General features: G+C 54.2%; 1 protein-coding gene across 11 annotated transcripts in view; it reads right to left on the minus strand.

Annotated features, from left to right (window-relative positions):
* Positions 1 to 2,528: 2,528 nt before the first annotated feature.
* The window catches only part of PRR5L (proline rich 5 like), a 72,366-nt gene continuing 47,912 nt past the window's right edge, over positions 2,529 to 26,982 (minus strand). For 8 of the 11 annotated variants that reach the window (XM_045893889.3, XM_045893888.3, XM_045893886.3 and 5 more), the window contains exons 5-8: positions 26,678 to 26,830; positions 18,790 to 18,930; positions 13,783 to 13,909; positions 2,529 to 5,279 (exon numbers count right to left, since the gene is read on the minus strand). In XM_045893889.3, the coding sequence (XP_045749845.1) occupies positions 4,885 to 5,279; positions 13,783 to 13,909; positions 18,790 to 18,930; positions 26,678 to 26,830 (816 nt within the window). In that variant the 3' untranslated portion in view covers positions 2,529 to 4,884. Of the gene's footprint in view, positions 5,280 to 13,782; positions 13,910 to 18,789; positions 18,931 to 21,968; positions 22,061 to 26,677; positions 26,831 to 26,982 lie in introns of all 11 variants that reach the window. The other 3 variants (XM_045893890.3, XM_064576627.1, XM_064576628.1) reach the window with 3 other exon arrangements.

The raw sequence follows: 26,982 nt of genomic DNA on the forward strand, positions 1-26,982 counted from the left end.
CCAAGCCTCAGTTTCCCCATCTGCAAAACGGGAGCGATACCTGCCTTGCACAGTTGTTGTGAGGGTCCGTGTAGTGCTTGGCACACCAGGGCAGAGTTTGACGCTCCTTTTTGCTGGATCTTTCCTGGGTTAGGGCCAGGAGGTTCTTGCCTGAGCACACTGGCCAGGAATACTCCCGCTTACTTCTTGGCAGGAGAACTTCTTCAAAGACCTGGCCTCGTGCCAACAACAGGCACATGTTCCGGGCCCTGAAGGAATCAGGCCAGGAAAGAAGCAGCCGGCTCGGGAGCAAAGCACCAGCCCTGTGCACAAGTTAGCGCTGCACAGGGACTGGCAGCCTCGGGCTGGAGCAGGAAGGGGGGGCTGCTGCAGGGAACGGCTGAGACCTGGCCCCCATCCGTGTTCCCAGGTCACTGGGCCACGTAGCCTCAGCTGGAACACGGTTAGAGGGCAGCATGGGTAAGGCCTCTGCCTGCGGAGAAAGCAAAGGGGGTGGAGGTCTTTTGTACAAATAGGTGGGAGGGAGGGAGTAGCAGTCAGAATTACCACCATCCCATTAATTCGTCCAATGCACCTGACTTAGCACTTCCTCTGCATTGCTAAGCCCTAGGCAGGCAAACACAAATCCCACATACTGTTGCCTTCCTGGGATAGCACCTGCACGCGTGTGGAGGCAGAAACATCTCCTACCTGGAGAAGAGGTCGGCAGGGCCCGCAGGGAGAGGGGGCAGCTTCCAGGACACCGAACCATCCAGTGAGCCTGACATCTGTTCACAGGGAGTCACAGAGCAGCAAAGGAGGCCAGAAAGGCAGCTGGGGTCAGCTTGGAAAGGACCTTGAAGTCACGTTCAGGTGTGTGGATGTTTTTGGAAAGCTGGGAGAAGTTTTAACTAGGTTTTAGAAAGATCCGCTGGGGCCGCCCATGGGGAGAGATGGAATCTGGAGGCAAACACAGGGAGTACCCAGTGGCAGAAGTCCAGACGGGAGGATGCGGGCCTGACAAGCATATGAGATTAGAAATCGGAGAGGGAGCTGAGCAAGAGACTCCAGAATCCTAGTGAGTGTGGGAGTCCGGGCCAGGGTGGGTGGAGGTCTGGCTTGAAGGCCCCTAGACACCAAGACCATCACCCGCCTGCCCACTGCAGTTTCATCTCCGCAGGGCCCTGGGCACCCCCTATGGTGGCTTTTCTCCTTCCAGGAGAGATGCTAGCAGTCCAGATGGAGATCATGCTGTGCTGTCTGGGTGGGCCCGATGGAATCACAGGGCCTTAAACATGGGAGGGGGAGACAGAATGTAGGCTGCTGCGATGCACTTGATTTGAGAGGGACTCCCCCCACCGTTGCTGGCTTTGACGCTGGAGGAGGTGGCCCAGAAGCCCAGCATACAGGTGGCCTCCAGAAGCTGGCAAAGGGGAGGGAATGCATTCTCCCCAAGCCTCTGGCCAGGGGCACAGCCCTGCCGACACCTTGATCTTAGCCCCATGAGACCCACGTCACACTGCAGCCTACAGAACTGTGATAATGAATGTGTGTGGTTTTTAAACCACTCAATGCCATTACCATCTGTGGTCACTTGGGATGGCAGGGACAGGCAACAGAAGCCGATCGTAAGGCTGGCTCGAGTCAACTGCAGAACTTCTCTAGCCACCCGACCCAGGGCCGCCCTCTCCTCTCCCCCAGCCACTGCATTTTGTCATTTGATGTCTCCCAGTGTTGGTCATTATTTGAAATGTATCTGTTGACCTGATCACCAGCCTTCCCCCGTTGGATGGTCTCCAGGAGAGCAGGCAGGCCCCTTGCCTGGCTGTCCATTGCTGCATCCCCAGCACTAGAAGGGCCTGCAACGCGATGGCAGCTCCACACATACTCAGTGAATAGCTGAGCAGATGTAGGAGTCGATGTGACAGTGCACCGATGAGGTGAAATCCGCCGAAGCACAGCTCTCTCCCACCTTATGGCTTCAGAAGGCTCAACACGAATGGACATGCCCCGCTTTGCATCCCCCAGGATTCCCAATCAGCTTGGGTCACACCGCGTTGAATGCTCTTACTAATAAGCCTTCAATCTCAGGTCAACTCTGCTCCAGCGGTCCTAGGAAAACCTATGCAGAGAGTAGCAGATTATAGATTAAAGTTTCCATCTGCCAAACAGAATCGGAGGGGAGTATATGAAGAGAGAGTCCATGAGGAGTCACGGTAAGTGTCCCCTCTGGCTCAAACGCTCGGGAAGAGCCCAAGCTGGCTTTAGAAGAGGACTGGCCTTCCCAGACTGTGTTCAGTGTTTTTCAAGCTCTGCAGACAGGCTGCTTGTCCAGGAAATGACCTGCCAGTCCAGCTGAGGATGGCAAACAAAACCCGGGGGACACCGGCCAAGGTAAGGCTGCTGCCGAATCCTGGAGCAGAGGCAACAGGAAAAGGGACGTGGAGGCAGGGAAGGCCAGCAGAGAGCGTGAGGACAGGATGCATAAAGAGCCCGGGGACTGCGGCGCTTGCAGATCCAGTCAAGCCACACAGCACGGGGACAGGATGACGTGTACAAAATGATGTTTATTGAATCTATTTTGGAAACAGACAACATGAAAGGTTTTTGGTCTGTGAGCTCACCCAGAGCTTGGAGTCGGGATAGCTTCCTGTCATTAAAGCGCAGCCACCAGAAGATCCTAGCTTCGTCTCATAAAGGGGCGAAAAAGTGCTTGCCAGCACCACCGCTGTCGCTCTCGCGACAGGTCTGATGGCTAAAATGCCCGTCAACATCAACAAAAGTGTTTCTGTACAGTCTGAAATATCCACGGCACAGGATCAGGCACAGACATCAAAGGTGAAGTTGTAAACTGGCTCACAGTCAGCAATTAAGTACACTGGGTCTACACTGACACTCCCGTTCTCAGCCTGAGCGCTCACGTGTTTAACCGATGGTTGCTGGCCCCATCAGGGGCATTTAGTATAAGAACAAGGCATTTACAAGCGTGTGTATCATTAACGTTGGAAACTAAAGAAGCATACCCAAGCATGATTAATGACTTCGCCTGGATCGATAAATACTAGTCCCGAGTGCCAGTAAGCACAGACACCAGCAGTCAAATAAATCATCCTGTTGTTACTTACTGATGTTCTATTGCTAATGCACGTTAGTCAATTTGTGGACTTCATCCAACACATACGCAGACCTTATTTTTTGTTTGAAATTCTCAGAAGGTCTCCTTTGGACATTTCTTTCCACGTTCTCTTAGAAGAATAAAAATGAGACAACGTTTTAAACTAACTTTCCAAAAGTACAAGCCATCCAAAGCATGACTCTGGTCATATTCCAGCTCTTCACCCAGAAGGGATGTGCTGTCAAGGCTTAGATATGCTTAGAAGGCCGCCTTCCCTGCTGGCAGCTCACACTGTCCTCGTCCTCTCCCAGCCACCTCCTGCCATATTGGAAGCCAAGCTGGCTCATGTCTCATTAACAGTTTCCAAAGACTAACAGGACACCTAGAAGGTACCAGAAGGACTCGGGAAAGCCTTCTCTTTTTTCTGGAGCTGTTATTGGTGGGGCCAACAGGCAAATACAAAGAGAAGAGGGCTTCTAGGTGGATAAAAAGCCCAGACCCAGAGGGAGCAGTGTTAAGGATTCAGCACAGTACCAAAGCCTGCTGCCCCAAACAGCATTTTGAGAGCTCAGATGTTAGAAATTCCAGGCACTTCTTTAATCACAGGGAACGAACCTCTCTCCAAAAGGTCCTGCCCACATCTCCCCCCATCTTCCCCTACTTTAAAGCACTGAGACATTGCATTTGCTATGACCCTCTGCTCTTGAGGCAAACGGAGCCTCCCTAACTCAGTGCTATGGACCGTGATGCTCACAAACACAGGCCATTTTGGATTTAAATCCAGCTGCTTCCAGCACTCTGCAGCTGATGAGCCCTGCCCACCACGGATCACCTGCACCCTGAACCACTTCCAGGCTCTTTTCCTAAGTGGGGGGGGGGGGGGGTTGTTTATTTTCTAGTTTGAAGACACACGCCCTTGGAAATGAGCAATGCAAGAACCTACGTGCAAATATTTGCAAACAATTTTTTTTTTTTGAAACGATGCACATTAAAAAAATTCAAGTCAAATCCAGGAACAGACTACTTGGTTGGCATCCACTGGCCCCGCACCCATAACAGGAAAATGGTCAGTTTCTGAAATGAGAGCTGAACAAAGGCACCAGCTACTCCACCAGGGAGGTTAGTTCCTTGAGCTTGGAAGGAGGCCAGAGAGAAGAGTGCCGAGGCTTCATCAAAGAGGACTTTTCTCCAGCCGGGTGGCCCCCCGGGGCCAAAAGTCAAAGGCGGCATGTAGGATCTGGATACCGAGCAGAATGACCCTCACCCACCAGAGGGACAACTCTTTTCCAGGAATTCTGAAAGTAAAACAGGAAGGCACGCTCCCAGCGTCGTGCTTGGCAGGGGCCGCTGCCTGCTTTCGCTCCACCCAGAACAGGGGAGGAGAGGTACCGCTCTACCACCTCTTTTCTCCTGGCAGCCCCGCATCACAAGAACCTACAGGGGATCTCCGGAGGCCAGTGCATCCCTGTGGGCTTTGTGTGTGGCTCAGCCAACCTCCCGCTATCCTCAAGCCAGCGGCCCTGGGCGATATGGTCGGGAGCGTCGACAGCACTGATCTGGGGGCAGGGCCCGCAGAGGAGGATCCGGAGTCAGGCAAGCAGAAAGTGAGCATCAGGCAGTCGGGTCTGTGTGGCTGCCAAGAGGGGGGTCACAGTCACGAAAACGGAGAGGTTCACAACCAGGACACTTGGACTAGGCCTCCAGGAGGAGCCCTTGGGGAGCTCTGCCCGGCCCGCCCCTGCCCCGGGGCATGGAGCCTGCTCACGCTGGGAGGTCCTGGGGGTGGGCATTCAGCTGAGGGAAGCACAGTTCAGCTCGGAGTCCCCCTGGCTGCCCGCGGCCCCCTGCTGCAGGGCATCGGGGCTGTCGGTGATGTTGGGCTCGCTGGAGCATTGCCGGTGCGGTGGCGAGAAGCTGGGCGGCAGGAGCAGGCCCTCGTCCTCCCCGCCAGGCTCCTCACCCAGGCCCGAGTGCATCATGGTGGCCATCGCCAGCAGCTGGATGTCCGAGTGGGCGTTGGCCACCGTGTGCCGCCGGACGCCGCCGCACTTCTCCAGGTAGGCCTCCCCCTCCTGCTCCGCCAGGGGGGTCAGAGCCGTCTCATTCAGGGGCCGGCTGAGGGCGGGGGTCGGGCAGGCGTAGCTCAGGCCCGCGACCTTGGGCCGGCCCCTGGAGTGGCGTCTGGCTGCAAGAGAAAAACCAGCAAAGACTGTCACTGGGGAGGGGGGGCAAAACCTGCTCCTGTGTTTGGGACCACAGGGACGTGGTGGCTCCATGCCCAGGAACAGCTTGAGGTACAGACGTGCCGAAAGGCAGGGGAGGAACCTGAAGCGTGGACATGCGGGGACAGAGCGGGGGTGCCCCAGAGGGCTTCCCAGGGCGCGTCAGGTTCTCTTTCCCAGCTGCCGCCTGAGCTTCACTGCATTCGCCCTACATTTCCTTTCAACCAGTCTCCGCCAAAGGCCTGGGCACTGGCTGGACCAGCTTCTAGAAGACACGCTCTGGCTCTGTTCAGCAGGAAGTAGGGGCCTCCCCGGTGACAGGAGATGACTTAGCCCCTCATTCCAGAGGGCCCGGACACACTCCATCATCACTTCCAGAGCTCATGCTCCTAGATGGGCATTGCAGTGAGACCTGCCATGTCCATCTGCAAGGCTCTCAGGGGTTCCTGTCACTTGACAGTTTTATAGGTCCACATATACCCACATATACAAGCCTAAGTCCAGCTTAGGGGACCTCAGCTGCCAAAGTGAGGGCCGTGGGACATCCTCCAAATCATCCTGACCGGGACCACAGTGCCCCTCCCACCAGATCAAGGGGCTGTGACCTGCGTTCTGTTCAAGTCATATGCGATTCCAGCAGCCTTTGGCACCATCAAGGGATGGGCAAGACTCCGCAGACGGCCCCGTGGAGGCAGACCCCGAAGACGAGGCCTGGCCACAAATTATTGGAAAACCACTGCTGCCTGAGCACTCCGCACATTCCAGAAACTACGCTAAGCCTTGACATGCAATCATCTTTTGACTCCTCCTAAAAACTGACCTTAAGTCATGATATGCTATTAGCTCCCACTTGACAGATGAGAAAACGGGAGTATCAGAGCGGTGATAATTGACCTACGTGCACACAGCTAGGCCACAGTGCAGCTGGGAGTGAAGTGAGGTCCCACTGCAGACCCTGCTCTTCCTAGACACCCCCACACGAAGCACACAGAACTAGAATAGGCTGAGTATCTCCAGGGAAGGACAAGGGGTTTCGAGGCAGGAAAAAGCGGATCCATGTGTCAGGGAGGACGTATACTGGAGCTGGGGGGAGGGACAGCATCATTCCAGATGCTGGACACACACAGCATTTCTGGTGCTGAGCCAGGTGCGCCATCCGGCCACAGCCTGGCTGGAACATGGAAGACATGAAACAGTGGAGACGTGCACAAACAGGCAGGAGGGCCCTTGAAAGCCAGATGGAACCTTCTGTGATCAGACAAGCCGTGGGGGGACGGGGCAGGTTGGGGGTTGTGCTCCAGAAAGATGCACCTGGCAGGAGCTACGCAGGGTTGGAGCCTGAGGGGCCAGAAGTAAGGAAAGCCAGGGCCACGACAAGCCTACATCCCCTGTCTCGGTCCGGTTACCTCCCCCTGCTCCTCAAGAGGCACCACACCTCTTCCCCCACATCGGCACTGCATCTGTATCATGAGCTGGCTGGAGGACCCCAGCAAGAATGGAGGGCCGAGGACCAAGTGGGTTCTGTTACACATCCCTCTTTCTACCAGTGCATACCTCTCCCAGCCGGCCAGCCGCCTACCGCATCTCATCTGGCCCCACTTTCCACGGCTCCCACGTCCCTGAGACCCTGAAGACCCCAAAAGAAACCCATCCCTTTCTCAGCAGGGGGAGGCAGTGGGCAGGAGGGGAGAAGCATGACAGGGGTGGTGTTCCTGCACATGGACAGGATCCCAGGGGAAGACCTAGTTTCTAAAGGGAAAGCAAACCATGCGGCTCAGAGACTGTCCTTGGGGACACATGGCCCACTCTGCTTTAGTTTACTCTCGGCTCTTCCTGTGAGTCTGGAGGGCCCGGACACACTCCGTCATCACTTCCAGAGCTCATGCTCCTAGATGGGCATTGCTGTGAGACCTGCCATGTCCATCTGCAAGGCTCTTAGGGGTTCCTGTCACTTGACAGTTTTATAGGTCCACATATACGCACAGATGCACATCCAATGACGAGAGGATAAAATCCGAAATCTTAGGACTGAGTCACCAAGTCTGTTGGCTCTGAGCCCCAAGGGAGCTGACAGGTAATAATAATTACTTCTCAAAACCAAAGAATAATATGTAGAATTTTCCTGAGTGTTCCCATCCATTTTCTCACTGCTGAGTCCCTATCTCCCTTTGAAACACCAGGGCTCTCCTCACTCTCCCCATTGTTCAGATGAGGAAGACTGAGGCTCAGCCCAATCTCTTAGGCTCTGAACAGCAGTGCCCAGACCTTCCCCACTGCATAATACTTTGTCTCAGGGCTCCACGGATGCCCTCGGAAGACACATTCCTCTCGGACGCCATGAACAGCAAATGCTACCCCCCAGGAGGTGCTGAACAAGAGGCTGGTATTGGCCAGGAGGGCTGGGTCAGCGGCTCTTCTCTTTGGGGAAGAACGAATAGGAGACAAAATGGCAAGGAGCAACCAAGAAGGAAGAATCCATGCCAAGCATTGGCCGAGGTTCTCTCGGGAGAATGGGGGCTCATACCCTCAACGTTTCTATAATGTTCCCACAGTGTTACAATAACCATGTATTACTTTTATGATCACAAAAATCGATAACTATAAGACAGAGGCACCAGAAGGGTTCAAAGAAGCCGGGGTCCCATTAAAGAACCATCCTTAAAAATAATGCCCTTGAAAACAATTCATTTGTCTCCTGCTAGCCATTAGAAGCAAGCACCTATGATTGGCAGTTGCAAAATCTGTTGTGGCCCAAACCCTCAACCAGCTGGGCCGGAGACTGGACTAGACGGTTCGGTGAGCCTTTCTCACACGCAGACCCAGGAAGAGAAGTGAGCTGGAGCTAAGGCTGGGCCCAGGACACAGGGTAAGCTGAGGGCCTGGAGGATAGACGGTGGACCCACGCAGCATCTCTAGAGGAAATGACGATCTGTTCGATGATTTCCAGGGGCCCCAGCCCGGCAGAATGAGCCAGGAAAGGTGTTTCAGATGGGTGCCTGCCATTATCTGTCTCTCTCACACACTGAGTTAGCCCAGAGGCCCAAAGTCCTTGGGGAGGTTAACAGGGAGCAAAAACAAGAGAGGCCACTTCAGCTGCTGCTGAGAGCTGGAAACACAGTGCGGAGGGGTCCCACGACACCTGTCTCCTCCTTCAACAAACACTCTGAGCTGCGACCTGCAAAACACTGCAGTCACTGCTGAGAGGGAGAAATGCAAACCTGCCACGGGACCCGCCTACAGGGGCCCGAGCCCAGCGCACGTGCGTGTACGTGTGTGCCTGTATGGGGTGGGGGGTAGGGTCTTGGGAGCAATCACTAGCTGAGCATCTACTGTGGGCGAGGTACTGTTATCAAAAAAGGGGGTGCTTCACCGCCATGCTCGTCTTCGGACCATTTTGCAGAAAAGGAATCTGAAGTCAAGATGCTAATTAACCTTGCAGCCAGTTAGGGATGGAAGCAGGATTCAAGCCGAGGGCTGACGGTGGAGCCCCCGTTTCTGCCCCTTGGGAAGCCTGCACACAAAGATCTGTTAGAACAAGGTCAACAAGTACGGAGTTACCGAATCACTCTATTGTACACCTGAAACTAATACAACGCTGTATGGTAACTAAAATGGAATTAAAAAAAGACAAGGTCAACAAATGACAGGGTGGAGGTGAAGGCAGGAACCTGCTGGGGAGCCAGGAGGAAAAGTCCTAAAGAGCAGTCATTTCGGAGGGGTCTGTTCCAGAGCGACTGACGGACGGAACCCAGACATTCACTCATTCACTCCCTCGGAGCCGAGAACTGTGCTAGGGCCTGGGGTACGAGGGTCCCCACGTGTTCCCTGCCCCCAACGAGCTGACAGTCTATGGGGAGACTGACAAATCATCAGGCAGGACCACCCAGCACGGCAAGCGCCAGGATGTGGTCTGGGCTCCCAGGGAGAGGCACAATTTTTCATCTGGAATGATTCCAAGGAGGCCAGGCCACCCTCTAGCTGGGGCCCGTAACACAGCAGGGAGCAGCTCTGCCTGGGTCCTGGGCTCGGACAGGGCCCCTTCTTCCTTCTCTGTGCTCAGCCCTCTGCAGCTCAGAGACATCAAGTAACTTACTCCAGGCCACACAGCTGAAGCCAGGCCCTTGTCGTTTCAAGGCCCTGTTCCTTCTGTGGCCGGCCCTGCCTCTCTCCTGATGGCTCTTCCCTGCTCATGACTCACAGGAGCGGCCTAGGACTCTTCTGCCTTCTGGGTGGAACGTTCTGGTTCCCAGGACTGGGTGTGGGCAGAACGGAGACCACAGGGGCCGCTGGGCTGTGTTGAGTCCCCTCGGCAGACAGTGTTCCCTCGATGAGCTCCCACCAGACTCCAGAGCCAACCTCAGACAAGCACGTCAGCTGCGTCCCCAGTGGGGTCAGGCCACATACTGGGCTGGGAGCTGAGACAGCTACCCACACTGGTGCTGCCCGCCACCGTCCCCGCCTCCTTCTTATTTGTACCAGGGAAAGCCAGGCCCTGCCACTCAGAGAAGGAACTCTCCCTTAAAGAGACTGATTAAGCTGTGGGCACCTCCTGGGGGCTGAAATGGGTCCTTTCCTTGTAGTGGTGCCCTCTGAGCTGGGAGAGGCTCCGGGTCCTGCCACCACGGCCAGCACCCACCTCCAGACCGCCTCCTTCTGCCTTTCACACGGGGTGGGGCCCGGGGGGCCTTTATTCCTTCCTCACTCCCCAGGCGCCCCACTGAGCTCTGGCATTCATCCCCTTGCACCCGAGTGAGCAATGGCAGCTCCTTTCAAACCCCCAGAGAAGCAGAGCCTGGATGAGGCGGTCCTCAGCCCCTTTGTGGGGGACTTGGTTCCCAGGCCTTTGATCTCCCAGGCTCGCAGGAGTGGCTGCCATAATGTGGGTATTGTGACCTCTGCACACCAAGCCCATTGTGGGCGTCTCTCTCCAGGCCCGGGCACCTGAAAGCCCATGAAAGCCTACTTGTCACGAGGAGAAGTTACAGTATCTTGAGGAAAGGGCCCTCCCCCTGGAAACACAATGGAGGAAGATCTGTGGGAGGCCAGGGCTTTTGTGTGGGAGAACACAGCATGCTGAATGTTCTGCGTGTTTGCTCCGAGGGCCCTGGAAGCAGCCAGGGCAGCCGTCTGGAAGCTTTGGGAACTAGAAAGGTAGGATGTGGGCCCAGCCTCTGACCAATCTTTTTTTTTTTTAAAGCTTTCACTCTTCCTCCTCACCTCCACATCCCCACCGCCCCAGGAAAGTGACTGCTCTGGAACAGAGCCATCCATCGTACACCGTCCTCCAACACGAGCCTCAGACTCCTCTCTCTCCCCCAAGCCTTGCACGTCAGTGGGTGAGGCTCACTTCTCAAGCCCATCGGCCTGGCTCAGAGGAAGAGACTCTTCCCAAGAATCCCCATGGGGTCAGACAGGCCTGGGCAGGTGCGCCTCCCCCGCCGGAGAAACCACTTCTCTGGCTCTGGTTACCTCCCCCAGGAAGTTTCTTCCTGAGTCTGAGACTGAGGTCAGCACAGCAGCCACCCCTCAGCAGGCCGTACCAGGAAGACAAGCGTCTGGGCAGCACCTGCAACAGGACAGGCAGAAGTGCGGGCTTCCGAGATGAGCCCTCCCACTGCCCTTGGCCACTCCCAGCCCTGGGTGGGCCCTGAGTGGACCATGGCAAAGCCCTCCTGTGGCTTTACACTTCCGTTGGTGGTCTCCATACTCCTCTCCTTCAGGCGGGACAGACGTAAGTTATGGCCTCCGTTCTACTGGGGGGAAGACTAACGCCCAGAGAGTCCTCACTTTATCTGGCAAAGAGGTGTCCTCAACAGGGAAGGGCTCCATTGTGACCATTTTAGCTGTTTAGTATGCAGAGGTTTGGGGTGAAATGTCTGGCCCCGGAACTCCGTTGGGCTAAGGAATGAGGGGGAAGAACACCTCCTCAACTGCCCCTCAGTAAAATCACAATCACCTGGAAACTGACAGGGGGAGGCTGGGGTGAGGGTGCAACCAACCTGGGGCTTTGAAATCCCAGCTCCAATAGCTGAGTGACCTTAATCCTCATTTGCCTCACCTGTGAAATGGGTACAGTGGTGCCCACTCTGTGGTAGGGTATTCAGCCCGCCCGGCAGAGTGCCTGCCCAAGATGTAGTCTGTGGCCTGTGCCTTCCCTTGCCACCAACCACTTTGTAACTCTGAAGGTCTTTCAGTTCCTCAAAGGCTCCAACCTCCTGTTCCCCTCCTCCTACCCCAGAGCCCTCCCAAAGATCCTTCCCTTTGTTTGGGATAGCTGAGCAAACAGGGAAGCAAACAGGGACTAATTCAAATTCGTCCTACAGGACGCATCTCAGGTATCACTTCCGCATCTCAGGTATCACTTCCTTCGGGGAGCCTCCCCTGATTTCCCAGTCCGAGGGAAGGGCCCCTGCCGTGGGCCCCATGGCTGATGCACTTCCCCCAATCAGAGTCTGTGCACACTAATGAGTCATTGTGATCTCTTGTCTGTGACTTCCTCACTGGCCCGTGTGCACCACAGGGCAGAGACGGGTCCATTTAGTCATGGGTATCCCCGCAGCACCTCACCTCACAAGGTACCTGGGGGGGCCTCAGGACACATTTGCTAAAATAATAATAATAATAATAATAATAATAATAATAATAATAATAGGGGCGCCTGGGTGGCTCAGTTGGTTAGGAGACTGCCTTCGGCTCAGGTCATGATCCTGGAGTCCCGGGATCGAGTCCCGCATCGGGCTCCCTGCTCAGCGGGGGGTCTGCTTCTGCCTCTGACCCTCCCCCCTCTCATGTGCTCTCTCTCTCATTCTCTCTGTCTCAAATAAGTAAATAAAATCTTAAAAAAAAAAAAAAGAAAGAATAATAATAATAACAATAATAAAAAAAAACTATTTAAAAAAAGAGTCATTTTCTGCCCCTCCTGAGACAACAGCCTGGAGGCGAGGCTTGTCCTTGGTATAAGAAAATCTCAGGCCTTTACTTTATAATTTGCCAAAAGTATGTATTATTCTGAGCTTAACTGGAAAGCCAAAGGCATCGCCTCTTAGAGTAAGTACTCCCTGAACAAACTTCCAAATCTATCCTTACTCTCGGCTCTAGGCCCGGCCGATGGCCAGGTCCCTGCCACGGCCCAGCTCACCTGCTTGTGTCCTGACATCTGCCTGGATCGTCCCGCCCAAGCTTGGGGAGCTGGCGAGCCCGTGAGCTGGGCCGAAGCCAGAAGGCGGGCTCCAGGGAGGGCAGAGCAACGTGGCCCCCCGCTCACAGCTGACGGTTTTCCTTCAGCAGGCACTGTTACTCGCTCTGGCTTGTACCAGCTCCTGGGTGAGTGAGCGAGCGAGGCAGGAAGGAAGGGCGGGGGGGAAGGACCCGGCAGGCGGGCTGGGGCCAGCACCCCAGATGTGTGGCAGCCATGGCTACGCCGGTGTCTCCAGAGACACATGAAGCGGCCAGGAAACCTCCCAGCCGCCCTGCTTTTCCTGCAGTACTGAGGCCCAGGAAGGGGCAGAACCTCACTGGACACTGTGCCCTTTTCTTGGACACTCAGCTACAATTCCACTGGAGCAAGGAGAGCAGGGCAGAAGATTCCAATTTCAGGGAATCCCTTTCCGCCTCTGCACCCCTGGACAGGCGCTGGTCACCCCTCCCTTGGGGTACAACTGACTGTCATCCACCTACAGATATGTTTTTGAGTACCTACTCTACACGGACCATATACTATATGCGTCCCATTAAGGTTGCTGGAGATAGGGACATTCCTGCATTTGGGGGGGCTCTCATTTCAAAAGGTAACTGAGGAATGTCTCTTATGATAAGCCTATTATATGGCTATTTCCCCATCTGGACTGCGGGTTCACGGAGAGAAGGAACAGATGCAATTCACCTCTAGATTCTCCGGGGTGCCAAGTGCAGACCCTGACACTGATGCTAGTTTTAGAGCCACCAGCCGGACTTGTCCCCAGTCCAGGAGCGCCTTTCCCTGGCGTGCAGGCCCTGGCGGTACCTACGGACAAGGAGGGGCCGGCGAGGGGGGGACAACAGCAGCTCCATTTCGTCTGGCCGTACACCAAACGAGTTGTCTTCCCATTTCAAGCTGCTTTCAAGGGAAAATCTACCACAGGTGGTTTTTCCACTCAAGTGTGTGGGGGGCGTTGCAATCAGGCCCAGTTTCTGGCTATCAGATACGGGAAAATGAACACTGCAGGAACACGGAAAAGATCAAAGCCACTAGTCAGGCAGATCAGACAAGCAAGACCACAGAGGCGCAGTATCAGTCCCTGGGGAGGACTCGTCAAGCAGGGAGGTTACCCCAACGCAGGCCAGCGGGAAGCACGGGTGATTAACATGCACAGATTAGCCGGGACCCACATGAGAAGCAAAGAGCTTGCTACACAACCCAGGCTCAGGAAAACATCACGGGCAGCATTCTCCCCGAGGCCCCTGCAGCCTGAGAGCCTCGCCCCTTACCTGACATGGACGTGGGACCCGAGACGCCGCGGTCCTCACTGATGCCCAGGAAAGGAGACACCACTTGCTTCACCAGTTCCTCCAGCTGCAAATAACCCTCACTGGGGCCTGTGGGCTCGTGAACACTCTGGAAATAAACATCCAAGAGAGACAAAGGTCCGTCAAAAGAGGCCAGGGCCAGCTTGGCACTCAGCGAGCAAATCCCGCCGGCCCTCCCACTACATTCAGAGCCGTGATACCTGCCGACAGCATCCTCGTGGCTGGAATGAAGGAATCCGAGGCCCGAACCCCAGTCACAGTGATCAGAACTGTGCCCCGCGGCGGCTTCTCCCGTCGGGCCCCAGCCACTCGGGGCAGGCGGGACTGTCCTCACGCCAGCTCCAGGGTTGAAGTCTGACGGGTCCCAACCACAGTAATCCCAGCCCACCCTCAGAGTGGCTGCTTCATACTTGGCATGCAGGCACTTCCCTAAGCACTTTACATGGACCAAAGCACGGGGGCCTCTCCACAGCCCAAGGAGCCAGGTGCCCTCATCATCCCCCTTCTACAGATAAGAAAGTTAAGACCCAGAGGGCTCATGTAACTCAGGACTGGAATGCAGGCTGTTTCGGCTCTGAGCCCATCTTACTGCCACTTGTTAAGGAGGCTAGAAAAGAAAGGGGGACAGAATGTGGAAAAATCCAGAACAGTAGAAGAGAGAGTCACTGTGGAGCTAGACATACATTCCGCCCCAAGATGAAGAGTTAGTTCAACAGCCCAACATGACAGGCGTCCTCGGGGCTGAGCCTGAGCAAACACCAACTAACACAAATGACAACGCTCAAACACCTTTAAAAGGGAGACCAAAAGTGACCCAGGTTCTCTAGAAGACCAGCAGACTCCTAGGGAATCCAATTTCTCGCTGGAAAGGACTTGAAGCCTTGCTCTGTTGAGGGGCTGCAGGGGCGCAGAGCTGTGCTCAGCCCAACAGGGTGTCCCACCAAATTCTCAGAGCGGAAGAGAGGTTACATCACCTTCACTTAAAAAGTAGAAACTCCCCACTGTGCTGGAGTTGGGGGGATTGGAGGAAAACACGGTGGGGGAGGGAAGCGAGAAGGGCCCGTCACACAGGCCGGGGATGGCTGGGTGAAGCGGGGGCTCCCTGTACCCAAGCTGACTTGGCCCCTTGTCAACGCCACCCCACAAAGACAGGGCTGGCTGGGGGCGGTGGAAGGGAGGGGTTTGGCTTAAGGAAACACAAAGGAGGCTGGGGAAGGGGGTTCTGGGGCAGAAGACTTGGGGTTGGGGCTGGGAAGGGGTCAGAGGGGAGGACATGCAGAATGAACAGGAGTGGGCCTCCGACCCACGGCATAGTACCGCAGTGAGGGCTGCCCAGGGGGAAGGCAGGAGGGTTTTTCCTGCCCCCTGGGCTCTGATACCTAGTCCTCAACCTGGGCTGAAGGACTGGACAATCTAGCAGTGGAAATAAAGGGGGAAAGCCCTGGGGGTGCTTCAGCCAGGAAGGGAATCCTCAAGGCTGCAGAAGGGAGAGGGGAGCCTTCCTCGGGCTCCCCGGAGACCACTCAGGCCTCCAGAGCAGGGCAGTTTCAGCCCCAAAACCACCTCGACTGGTGTTCAGAGCTAAGGAAACTTTTTTTTTTTAATTCAATATTTTCCTCCTTGATATTTCTTGTCTGCCTTCTCGCCCCAAGCCTTCCCCCCCACTCAACAGAGAGGGACAACAGAGAAAGAAGAGGCAAGAGGTGGGGTGAAAATGGGTAACATGCGCATGCTTTGAAGCTGGATGGGTTTCTCCCAGGGCAGCGGCCGACAGACAACCTGACAGCCCTCAGCCTGGCTGCCGGACTGGCCACCTCTTTGCAAGGCTCAGGGCAAAATGAAAATGTGGGCGGGGTTCCCTTGTTCAAAGATTACTAAGCGACAGGAGAGAATAAACCAAGCACAGGACCCTGCTTGGCACGGGACCCTGGGTGACCGCACGGGGGCCCCTCAGAAGGCACTGTCCCAGGATGATCTCAGGATCTGGCTGCACCTGCCAGGAGGAACCAGATCTCTGTGATGGTCAAAGTCTCTGGCTCAGCCTCTCCCTGGGGCAGCCTGGGGACAGAAGCATATAACCCAGAACAGGGAACTTGGAGTCCCTTGCACATGTCGGGGAGGGAGGGGTTTGTTCGGGGACATTTTGGAAGAGCACCAAAAAAGGGAGACACGAAGGCCTGAGGAATGGCTCTTTTCGCTGTAGGAGAGTCAGGCCCGGAGAAATCTGCCCCAGATCTCGTGGCACTGGGGCAAGTGAGGGCCTGGCGGGAGAAGGGAGCAATTCTAACGGGGGTCCTGATTTCCTGCAGTGGACATGGTCCAGGGGCATTGAGATCCAGCAGCTGTGCCCTGCTACTCAAGAAGATAGATGCGGATGGGCCCAAAACCCCTATTCGTCCCTGTCACATTCCCAGCTTTACGGCTCCCAGAGTAAGGAAGAACATGGGCCAGAACTCGCCCCGTGAGACCCTCCAGGAAACAGCGCCAAATGCCCGCATGAAAGTGGACCATCTCAGAAGCTTCTGCGATCTCTCCCAGGGCCCTGGGGCGCTGCAGGAGGGAGGCCGTGCTACCTGAGCAAGGCTGGCTGGGCAGGTAGAAAGAGCAAGGGCTGAGGAATGGGTGACAGACCCACTCTCTCACAAATTAGTATGTGACCTTAAGCTGCTTGGCCAACTCTTCTGAACCTCCACCTCCTCTGCGAAAATAGGACAACAGGGACTGTTCCCTCGCTCAACTTCCCAACCATCTGTCACAACCACAGAGCTTCTCTGACTGTACTTCTTTCCCTCTGCCAAGAAATAAATCCCTGCACGATGATCACCATCAGAGGACTGGAGGCCAGAGACCTGGGGTTGGTCCCACTCAGGCTCTTGCTAGCTGTGCCGTCACTCACTGGGCACATGTTTAGTTGACACCTACCGCGCGTCTACCATGCAATGGGTGCTGAAGGTACAAGAGGGAGGAGAACGTGGGCAGACCTGCCTTGACCGGAAGGGGGCTGTGGGTCCCAGGAGACCGTGTTCTCCTCAAAGGGAACCCAGGTGCGAAGACTTGCTGCCCCAGGGAGAGGCAAAGGTGATCAGTGTGACCGGAGGCTCCAGGTGAGGCTGGGGAGGTGGGAGGACCGGAGGCCGGGGTACAGATCAGGCCATTCTCCTAAGATCACCGGGAAGCCCATGGAGAGCAACGTGGGCTGGAGGCTACAGAGGATGAAGGAAGTGTCTCCTAGGGAAGCAGGCTAACCCCCCAGGGGCTGGCAAGGGGATGATGGCAGCCTTCTGCTATGGCTGTTGGGTTGTCCAATGTGGGAACATGGTGGATGTTTTTCATTAGCACAGACAGAGGCCTTCCTGGGCTACTATCAGCAGGCGGGGGCCCTCACCCCAATTCTCCCTCCAAGGAACAAAAACAAACAACACCAACAACAAAAGAATCAGCTCTCATCCTTAAAATATCATAAATGGAAATAAGAGGGAGAAAGCCCAACTTTTCTTTCCCAGTCTTCCCATCTGGACCCCAAAGGGGTCATTTTCTAGACTCCTCACTTGGGATGCAAGCTCTACTTCATGCTTCTCAGACACAAGCCCCCCCCCCACTTTCCGAACCCCCCTCCTTCTCCTTCCTGCCCGAAAAACACCTGACCTGGTTTTCCAGCCAATAAAGAGCACCCTTATCCTATTAGGTAACTCTTGCTCCTCTCAGACTTCAGGAAAGGCGGAGAAGGTCCAGAAGCATGGCCCAGCTCAGAGAGCCAGAAGAGAACAGCAGCTGGGGGAGGGGGAGACCAAGGCCCCAAGCCTGCTGGAGGGCAGTGGGGTCACCGCCAGCCTGAGCAAGGAGGATACCGGCTGCCTTGGGGAACAGCTCAGACCTGATGCTGTGGGATCTGAACTTATTACAAAGGTGGAGGCACAGGAGCCCTCTTTTGGGGGTGTCCCTGGCCACATCTCTGTTTCATGGGAATTGTGCACCCCTATCCATAGGATTGGGCTCCCTGAGGCCATGTTTATGGTACTTGACCCAAGATCATGGCTGATTGGCAAAGGAGAGTCGTGTAGCCGGGGCTAGGCCAACCCAACTCTTTCCCCTGAGTGTCCACAGCTCTGAATCCTACTACCACTTGCTGAGGGACCTTGGACAAACACACACTTCCTGGGTTTCCATTTCTTTGCCTGGAAAATGGGAATAACAACACTATCTACTTCACGAAGTGGTCATTTGGATGATCTGATTCAGAAAACACCACGTAAAGTCCTCGGCCTGCACCAGGTACACAGCCAGGAACTGGTAGTGTTAGCTTGTCTTCCTACTGTTGATTCGGAATGGAGATGAAGAGGCGACCATCTGGGTCACCACTTGGTGGAAACGCGTGAGCTGTGTGCGTGATGCCAGGTTTGGTCAGGTGTGAACCACAGTACTGAGCACAAGTCTGCAGAGGGAGGGGGAAAGACAGAGACACCCAGTCCAAGAGACAGCGGGCAGGGCCAACAGAGGCGGCATCAGAGAGAGACAAGGAAAGACCAGCAAGTGGCGACAGGCTGGCTGCTTTGGGGCCTGACATGGTCTCGCTTCTGGTTGTAGTCTCTTAGGATGCCCTCCTGCCCCGGGAACCTTCCAGTGAGCTCCTGGTCTGGCTCGAGCTCACCCGCAGGAGGCTCTTGCCGTCACGTGCTACTTGAGGCTCCCAGGCGAGGAGGGAGGGTGTCCGCTCCCTGAAGGACAGGACTGTGCCTCTTGCCCCCCCCCCCCCCCCACTGGGATCCCAGCACGCAGCACAGCGCCAGGGGCCTCGCAGGGGCTCGGTGGAGGTACAGCAAATGAACAAACGTGCTAAGGAACAGGAACGACGACACCGAAGCATACTAGCTGAGCTAAGGTGCTCAGGTCGTTTGGTCCCTCCCCCGTCCCACAGGGTCTCTTCCTCCCCCGGCCTGGTGGCCACGTCTCCAGTGGGGCCTCACCCACCTGCAGGATGAGCAACATCTGGACAATGGATGAGGGTGGCTGGGACTGGGCCAGCAGCAGCAAATCACCCAGCTTCACCTTCAGCAGGACCAGGTCGCGGAAGCCCAGCAGGGAGATCTGGCGGATGGTCAGCTCCTGGCCCTGGAGAGGAGAGAGGGGGCAGGGCCGGGAGGTGAGAGCCCGCTGGATATGCTGCCGGCCACACGGGGTCCAGGACAACCAGTGTGGACAGAACACCAGGATGGGACAGGACGAGGTGTCTGCAGGACTCGGGGCGGGCAGGGGCGCTGCCAAAGAGTCGAAGACTTGGCCCTAGTCCTTCCCAATGAAAGCTTCGTTTAAGATAAGGTGTGACTCAACCTGCCTAAGTGACTCAAGATGATACAAGACACATCAATGGGGGCCATGCTGTCATGAGGGCGGGGGGGGGGGTCAGGAAGGAAGAAGAGAGAGGAAGATGGGGGGAAATGAGAGAAAAGATCAACACCCCCGACCCCCATCCCCCACCCCCACTTTCAAGGCTGCTTCCTCAACCCTGTTCAGTATGTGAGCACCTAGCTTGCGCCAGGCCAAGAAGGAAAACACAGGGACAAGTCTGACCATGCACGGTGTGGGCGGAGGGTGAAAGGAACTCCTAATCCTAAGAGCTATACTTACTAAGCTCCAGGGGCTAGGCATGACTCTCAATATTTTCGATGGAACTAACACGATTAATCCCACCCTTCGAGACAGGTACTATTATTAAACCTACTTCACAGAGGAAACACCTAGAGCCCAGAGTTACGGTTCTATCCCCCGGGTAGAGCTGGGTCTCAAACCTTAACTATTTGATTTTAGGGCTCCCAAAGTTTCCCAAAGCAGAAAGAGAAAGGAGGCCCTCTCTCCTAGACTCTCCTTTGCACGTATACACATGACACACACCAAAAACGGGCTGCTCTTGGTGGAGCCAAAGAGATCATGAAGGTACCTGCCAAACGGGATGTCGCTTTTCATCCCTCACGTCTGCCAAGGCTTAAGGAAGTTTTACATTTCCTAGACGTCCTTAGGGTTTCACAGAAATGCAGTCAAGAGTGGTTTTGCCATCTCCGCATGCCCCTCTCCCTCCCCCCTCCCAGTCCCCAGAGATGCATACAACCGCCAACAGGTGCCTTCCAGGCTCGAGTCAACCACCCCCTTCCTCGACTGCCTTCCTGGCCCGACTCCAGTGGCAGCAGGCCCCCCTCCGCCAACTTTGCCTTTTCCAAGACGCTACAGTCCACAATGACCTCCGACCTCGTAGCTAGCTATGCCCTCATTTCATCTCCCAGGTCCCTTTCGCCTTCTAAGGTAGGAAAATGAAAGCAAGCTTCCGCCCCCTTGAACACAGTAGGTACTCAAAAACACATCTGTCCACCGAGGAAGTAGGGCTCACACAGACACCCATACAGACAGGGGGCTCTGAGGTGGACGGAGCTGGACTGACAGACACCTCGGCGTGTTACTACCGGTAGTGAGAACCCCTAACTCCGGGCTTCTCAAGGTGGGGTGCCTGGATCAGCAGCAGCACTTGGGAAACTGTGTGTGGGGAAGGGGGTGGATTGGGGCAATATCAACTATCACCGGAGCTTGCAATTCTTCAAGAGAGGCAGAATGCGTAACATCCTCAGACCCGCACAACTGGTTTCCTGCCTGGATATATGCCAATGAGGGCCCTTCTTGGCCATCCGATGACTGTACCAGGGCCATGCCCACTCAGATGCCACACTCCCATTCTAACCCATCTGGACACCCCCACGTTGAAATTCCATGCCCACGGGGCCCTAAGACAGAGACCCAGGTCTACACAGCCCCTCCAGTAGGGTTGCCAAATGAAACAGAGACTGTCCAGTTGAACGTGAATAATTTTTTAGTAGAAGTATGGTTCTAGATATTGCATTATTCATTGTTTATCTGAAATTCAAATTTAACCCAGCATTCTATAATTTTATTTGCTAACTCTGGCAACTCTACCTCCCGTGTCTGTCTTCTTAGGACCCAGCGCTGGCCTAGGAGTGACCATTACAGGGAGGGGAGACGTTTGTGGGTATGGGAGCTGAACTGACCCCAAAAATGCTGCAAACCCTCTCACGGTGGTAGAGGATGGGGCTAAGGATGGGATGAAGAGAGCAGTGAGCTGTAGGCCAGAGCTTCTACTGGAACTGTGAGGGGCAGGCCAGAAATGGGAAATGGACTCAGTAGGCGTAACCTCCCAATTTTTAGGTATTGACACATATTTAAAGGAATTCCAAGTTCCCGTACAACACCATTCAGAGCAAACAAAGTCTGTGGGCCCTTGTGTCTGGCACACAGCATCGCTAAGGGCTGTGCCATTGCTGGGCCCCACACCCGCACTTCAACAAAGCCCCATTAGATATGCGCCTTCACCCCAGTGGGCGGAGCGGGGGTGGGGTAAGTGGAGGATGGAGATGTGAATCTTGGAGAGGAAGATCTATCGGTCAACCTGCCTGCAGGGGTGTCCATTCTGACCTGGCAGTGACCAGTCCTGCTATTAGCCTCTGCAGGAAGGTAGAAGGAAAGCAACTCAAGTGTTAGAATAAGCTCTGATCACAGAATACGAATACTAAGGAGATGCTGCTCATTTTTTGCTCGAAAGCCCACATTTTGCAGATGAAACATTTCAGAGAAGTGAAATGAGTTTACCTAAGCCCAACGACTGACTGATGGAGTCCAGTGTTCTTTCTGCTCCCTCACGTGGCTACTTGTCTTCAGGCATCCCTCACAGAAGGCAAGAGACATGATTCCCTTCCCACAATTTGGGATAACAGGAATCTTGCTTTAAAATCGGGCTTCCAAGAAAGGGAGGGGGAAGAAAAAGAGGAAACAAAAGTCTCCCTGCCCCATCTTCTCTACTTCTGAAAACGGGAGAAACAAACCACGCCAAGAATATATAGGAATACTCAAAACCAAGAGGGTGACAAGAGCCTACAAATTGCTAGTTATGCAGGCACTCTCTCTTGGCTTGAGGTTAGATGCTAAACATAGACCAGAGAGCCCTCCAAAGAGCGCTGTGGTCCTTAGCCAACTCAGGCGCCCAATGTCCTGCCTCTCCCCCCTTCACCAGGAGGTCCCAGCTGGCCAAAGGCCAAGGAAGGAGACAGAGTGCCGAGGCCGGCAGGAGGTCGTTCCTCAGTGAGACTGACCTGAACTGGATAAAATATTGCCTGCAGGGTGGGGAGAGTCTCAGTGAAGAAGTGGTCCCACACTTCAGCCAGAACCTCAATGCGATTTTCACCTACACAAGGACGAGAAGATGGGAGGGGAGGAAGAAAGAAAAGAATTTGTCATTACTTGCAGGAGAGGCTAGAGACAGTCCCAGGTCAAATGCAGCATGGGGACAGGGGGACAGGGGAAGAAGCTCATGACCTACGTTTGCTCTCGGAGGCATTACTACAAGTCAATGTGCGATTGGATGGGAAGACTTAATCAAAAATAGGCAAATATGCCTTCTATCCCCCACTCCAGAAACAGGAGCTGAAGTTTGGAAATGACATGACAATGGGTGCCATCACAAGAATGGTTACAACATTCTCAGGCACTGTGCTAAACTACTTATCTACAGGCCGTTTCATGAGTAAACCCTATGACCTCATTTTACAGGCTCAGAGAGGCTGAGGGTCTAGCTCAACGTCACACAGCTAGAAGGCAGAGCTGGAATTCCAGAACCCATGCTTTTGACAGATTTAATCTAGGAGGATCACGTGTACAGTTATTGTTTTGATTTTCTAATCATGACAACACTGCTTTTTTGTTTTGTTTTTGTTTCATTCTGGATTCGAGCTGTCAGTACAGGGAGGGGGGAAAAAGGGCCTAGAGACTGTCACTTCCACCCCCACTGGTTTGCAATAACCAGAGGCCGGGTGGCGGGTGGGAGGTGGACAGCATGCTCTGCAGTGGTCACCTGCAAAACACAGGACCCACCTCCTCATGCTGTGCCTACTCTCACCCCTGGGACCCAGAAGGCTGACCCCAGGCTGCCTGTACATGGGGCACCCAATGCCACCGGAAGGCTGCGCCAGAAACTCTGCACCTGCAGGAAGGCGGACACGGGCAGGGAGGGACCCCCACGGTGCCTGCATGTTAATGACCTAGGTGACACAACTGACTGAGTACTGTCTTTGCTCATCTGAGGCAGAGAAACTGGGTCAGCCAAGATTAGACACTGAGAGATACGTCTGGCAAAACACTGCCAGTTCACTGAGCAGATCTTGAAAGATTCATTTAGCATCTTCCGCCTATTAATTTAATGGACAATAAAAGCAGTGGCTGCGAGAGAGAGAGCAGAGCACGGACGTAACGAGCAGCGAGCAGGGCCGAAGACGTGCAGATTTTGAAAGGTCAGAGAGAAACACACTAGGGGAAAATGCAAATCCATAGCACCCTCTCATTTCCCTCCCGGAGTGCTAATTACACTCGGCTGGAATCACTTACTGACTTCTCTTGTCTCCTCCACTAGAACGGGAGTAAGCACGTAAGCCCTGTCTGTCCTGCTCACCGTTATTATTTCTAGTGCTTAGCATGAGGCCAGACAGATCAATAAATCCATTTTTAGAAATCTTTGAGTGAATGAATGGCAAGTATCAAGTGTGCAGGTTTTCACAGATGCTAAGGCCGGTGAGTGGAAGGAAGTTACCGTTTAATCCAAATATGGGACAGGACAGAACAGGACTTAGTAATTAGCTCCAACATTTTCCTTTGCTCTTAGATCAAGAAAACCTCCACAATATAGGCACTCTAGTTGCCGGGGGCGGGGGGGGGCGGGGAGGGGGGAGTCTGTTTCCTTCTTCTGTAACCTTACCCTTGAACTTGACCTTTCCCTTCAACCTTTGGGCCCCAACTATGTGGATTTTACCTTAGCCCCTCATGTTCACCATGATCCTTCACACCACAGGGCTTTTGCATGTGCTAGTCCCTTTGCCTAGACTGTTCTTTCCCCCTCTCTCTGCCTAACTTACATCTGTCTGTCCTTCTAGTTTTAGCTCCAGCACCACCTCTATAGCAAAGTCTCTCCACTGGTCAAACGCCGCTTCTACGGATTGTAGCCTTAATACCTGTTGCAATTACAGTTTTATATTTGATGATGATTTGATTAATATCTATCTCCACCAGTGGCTGTGAGCTCCACGAGGGCCTGGGAATCCTAGGATGGCTTTGTTCACCACTGTGTCCCCAGCACCTAGCAAAGCACCTGGTACATAGTTGACCACCAATCAATGTCTGAATGTACAAGTCTTTTCAAATGCAGGCTATGCTAGTTCACGGCAGGGAGGAGCCAGGGAGGTCAGAAGGAACATCTGAAACGTTAGCTCTCATCCTGGTACCCAAAACCAAGGTGACCCCAGCAGCTGGATAATGTCCTTCACAGAAGAAAGGGCTCTTCCAGCTCCTTTACTGATGGCCTGTATCCTAAGCCTTCCATGAGGAAGACAAGCAGAGGCCTTCCCGACATGGAAGAAAGGAAGGAGACTCGTGCAGGTCAGTGCTTATTCCCCTCCGCCGCCAATGGAACGCTCGTCAGCACATGAGGTAATCCTTCGACCCGGCAGGGGAAGGCACCTCTCCTGGGAACCTGTGTCTAATTGCTGGCTTCACACTTCACAGAGTAATGGATGTTTTGGAAAGCGTTCAGAGGAGAACATCAGACAGACACAGGCTAACAAAGCAGGGGAGCCCCGGGGAAGAGAGAGTTACAGGGATGTGACTTCACCTTCAGAAAACAGCCCAGAGGACTTCACTCCCTGCCAAGATGAAGGGCAGCTGGATGGAAGGGTCTAGATGAACACCCTACAGAAATTGTCCTCTTAATATGCCACGGGAATTTAGATCGCCGCATGTCTATAGAAGGGGAATGAGAAGCTCCTCGGGGTCAAGGTGGCTAAAGCTCTGGGAAATTACTGGAATTATCATGACCGATCCTGCCCGCAGAAGAGCAGCACCTGGGTAAGAGCTGTGGGGGCTGGGTCTGCGGCCGGGAGGCGGGGTGCCCGTGCATAAACACTGAGGTCCTTTCGGTGAAAGGATGGATCCTGTCTGTGGCTCCCGAGCTACGTGTTAGAGCAAGAGGATCCTTTTAGCCAAATAAAATCTCTCTTGGAGCTGTACTACATAACATAAAAAGTGGGGATGTCTGGAAGACAGGAAAGGCCCTTACAGGTTTTCCACGGGCCCCTTTGCTGAGCAGAAGGGCCGCTCAGACACCAGGACGAGAGTGGACCCCAGGGAGAACACCCGGTCCGGTGCCCCGTAGCGCACTTTGGGGGCTGAGCAGAGAACCTCGGAGGACCTTCGTTTGCCCGGGTTAGCGTAGCTCCATTCCTGAGCTTTCACTCCAGAGTATTTATGTCGAGGGTCACTCGAATGAGAGGCACTGAACCTCCCCTTGAAAGCACTTAAATCTCTGGTTTTGCTCGGTATCTTGTTCATGAAGCTGGTTTTCCATGTTTCCAGGAGCTTGTGATAACTCCCCAGATGACTTCCAGGCAAATACCATGGTCACAGACCGTGCTTCTCTTCCCTCCCTTTCTGAGACTGTCACCTTCCACGCTTGTGTAGTAGCCTGACCCCAACATGCACAAGGGGCACAAACCTCTTGTCAAAGCCAGTTCACTCAAAAATAAGGCCCTGGGGGGCGCCTGGGTGGCTCCGTGGGTTGAGTGTCTGACTCTTGATTTCAGCTCAGGTCATGATCTCGGGGTTGTGAGATCGAGCCCCGCATCAAGCTTGGCACTGGGCGTGGAGCCTGCTTAGGATTCTCTCTCTCCCTCTCCCTCTGCCCCTCCTTCCTGCTTGCATGCACGCACGCGCGCTCGCTCTCAAAAAATAAAAATAAATAAGGCCTTAGGCTAGGGGGCATTTATAAGGTTAAAAAAGCCTGAATACAGTTGTACTGAGGGAAAACAAGGTTACAGGCTCAGTCAGCTCTCAGATATACAGAAGTTAGTTTCTAGCCTCTATTCCTCCAAAGGGCTGCCGAGCTCTTACTGTGCGCCAGGTACCAGCCCTTCCAGCACCAGTTCTCATTTGTCTCCTATTTCATCTTTATACGACACCAGCCAAGAGTGTCTTTCCCGGGGTGGGGGGGGTGGGTGCGGGGGAAGGCACGCTCTCCTGCCTGCCATGTCTGTGTCTAGTAGTAAATCTGTAGTAGTAAATTTGACCTCCAGGTAGAAGTTTCTAAACTAGAGTAGAGAAAAAAAAAAAGAAGGAATCAGTCTGTGGCCGGATAACAGTGCTACGCCAATTACGCTCCCTATACTCCCTTTTAAACTCACATCATTTTAAAAATGATAGGGAAAAAAAAAAAAAAACCAAGAAACTAGAAACGTGCCAGAAGTCACCCAAGCAATAGGTGGTAAGCTAAGATCAGGATCCACCTTGGTGGCAGCTGGGAGTAGCCCCTGGTAGAGTCATGGGGTTGGCCAATTCTTGCCTTGGTCCCATCTCCATTTGGTGCCTTTCCATCCTGTCCCGTGGGCTCTAAAACATTTTAAGGTCAGGAAATCTTCCTTTGCCTATCAAATCATATCTCACTCAGCAGGTACCTGCTTAGTATAACGTCCGCCAAATGGGTAGAGCACTCCTGTCATATAGGACCTCGAGAAATACGAAAAAGGCCAATTAGGAATAGCCTGGATCAGACCCGAGAGAACGGCATGACAGGATCTGTAGTATAACTGATCCCTTCCCAGGAGACCGCCAGCACGCATCCTGCGAGAACCCTCCACAAGGTCTCTGAGAAGACCACCCCGATTCTACCTGACTTCTCAAAATACAGATCTGACACGCACCACCACGCTCCAAGGGAAGTGCTGCCACCTGGCTGGAGGAGAAACGGGCGGGGTGACTCACTCACTTGGAGTCCGCCACTTTTGGACAGAAGCACGTCAGCTGTCCAAACATCAGAGGCTGAGTCACAGAGCCCGCTGTACGAGCCCGCCTTGTACTTGCCTTCACACAGCTTAATCTTCTCCTCCACAAACAACAGGCCTTTTGCAAGAAGCTGGTTCTGTCAAGAGAGAACAAAGAACACAAGGGTTGGGCCACTTCAGAGAGTGACAAAACCTTCTTCCACTTCCCATGGCTGAGGGAGCGGGGTTCTAGGCACTTGTAGGCTAGTCATGCCTCCAAGTCTGAGGAGACTTTTGTCCTCTTGGAGGA

Source organism: Mirounga angustirostris, unplaced genomic scaffold (assembly GCF_029215605.1).
Source record: "Mirounga angustirostris isolate CCGP_5_RB_7025 unplaced genomic scaffold, mMirAng1.0.hap1 SCAF_13, whole genome shotgun sequence".
In the NCBI taxonomy this organism is placed as follows: Eukaryota; Metazoa; Chordata; class Mammalia; order Carnivora; family Phocidae; genus Mirounga; species Mirounga angustirostris.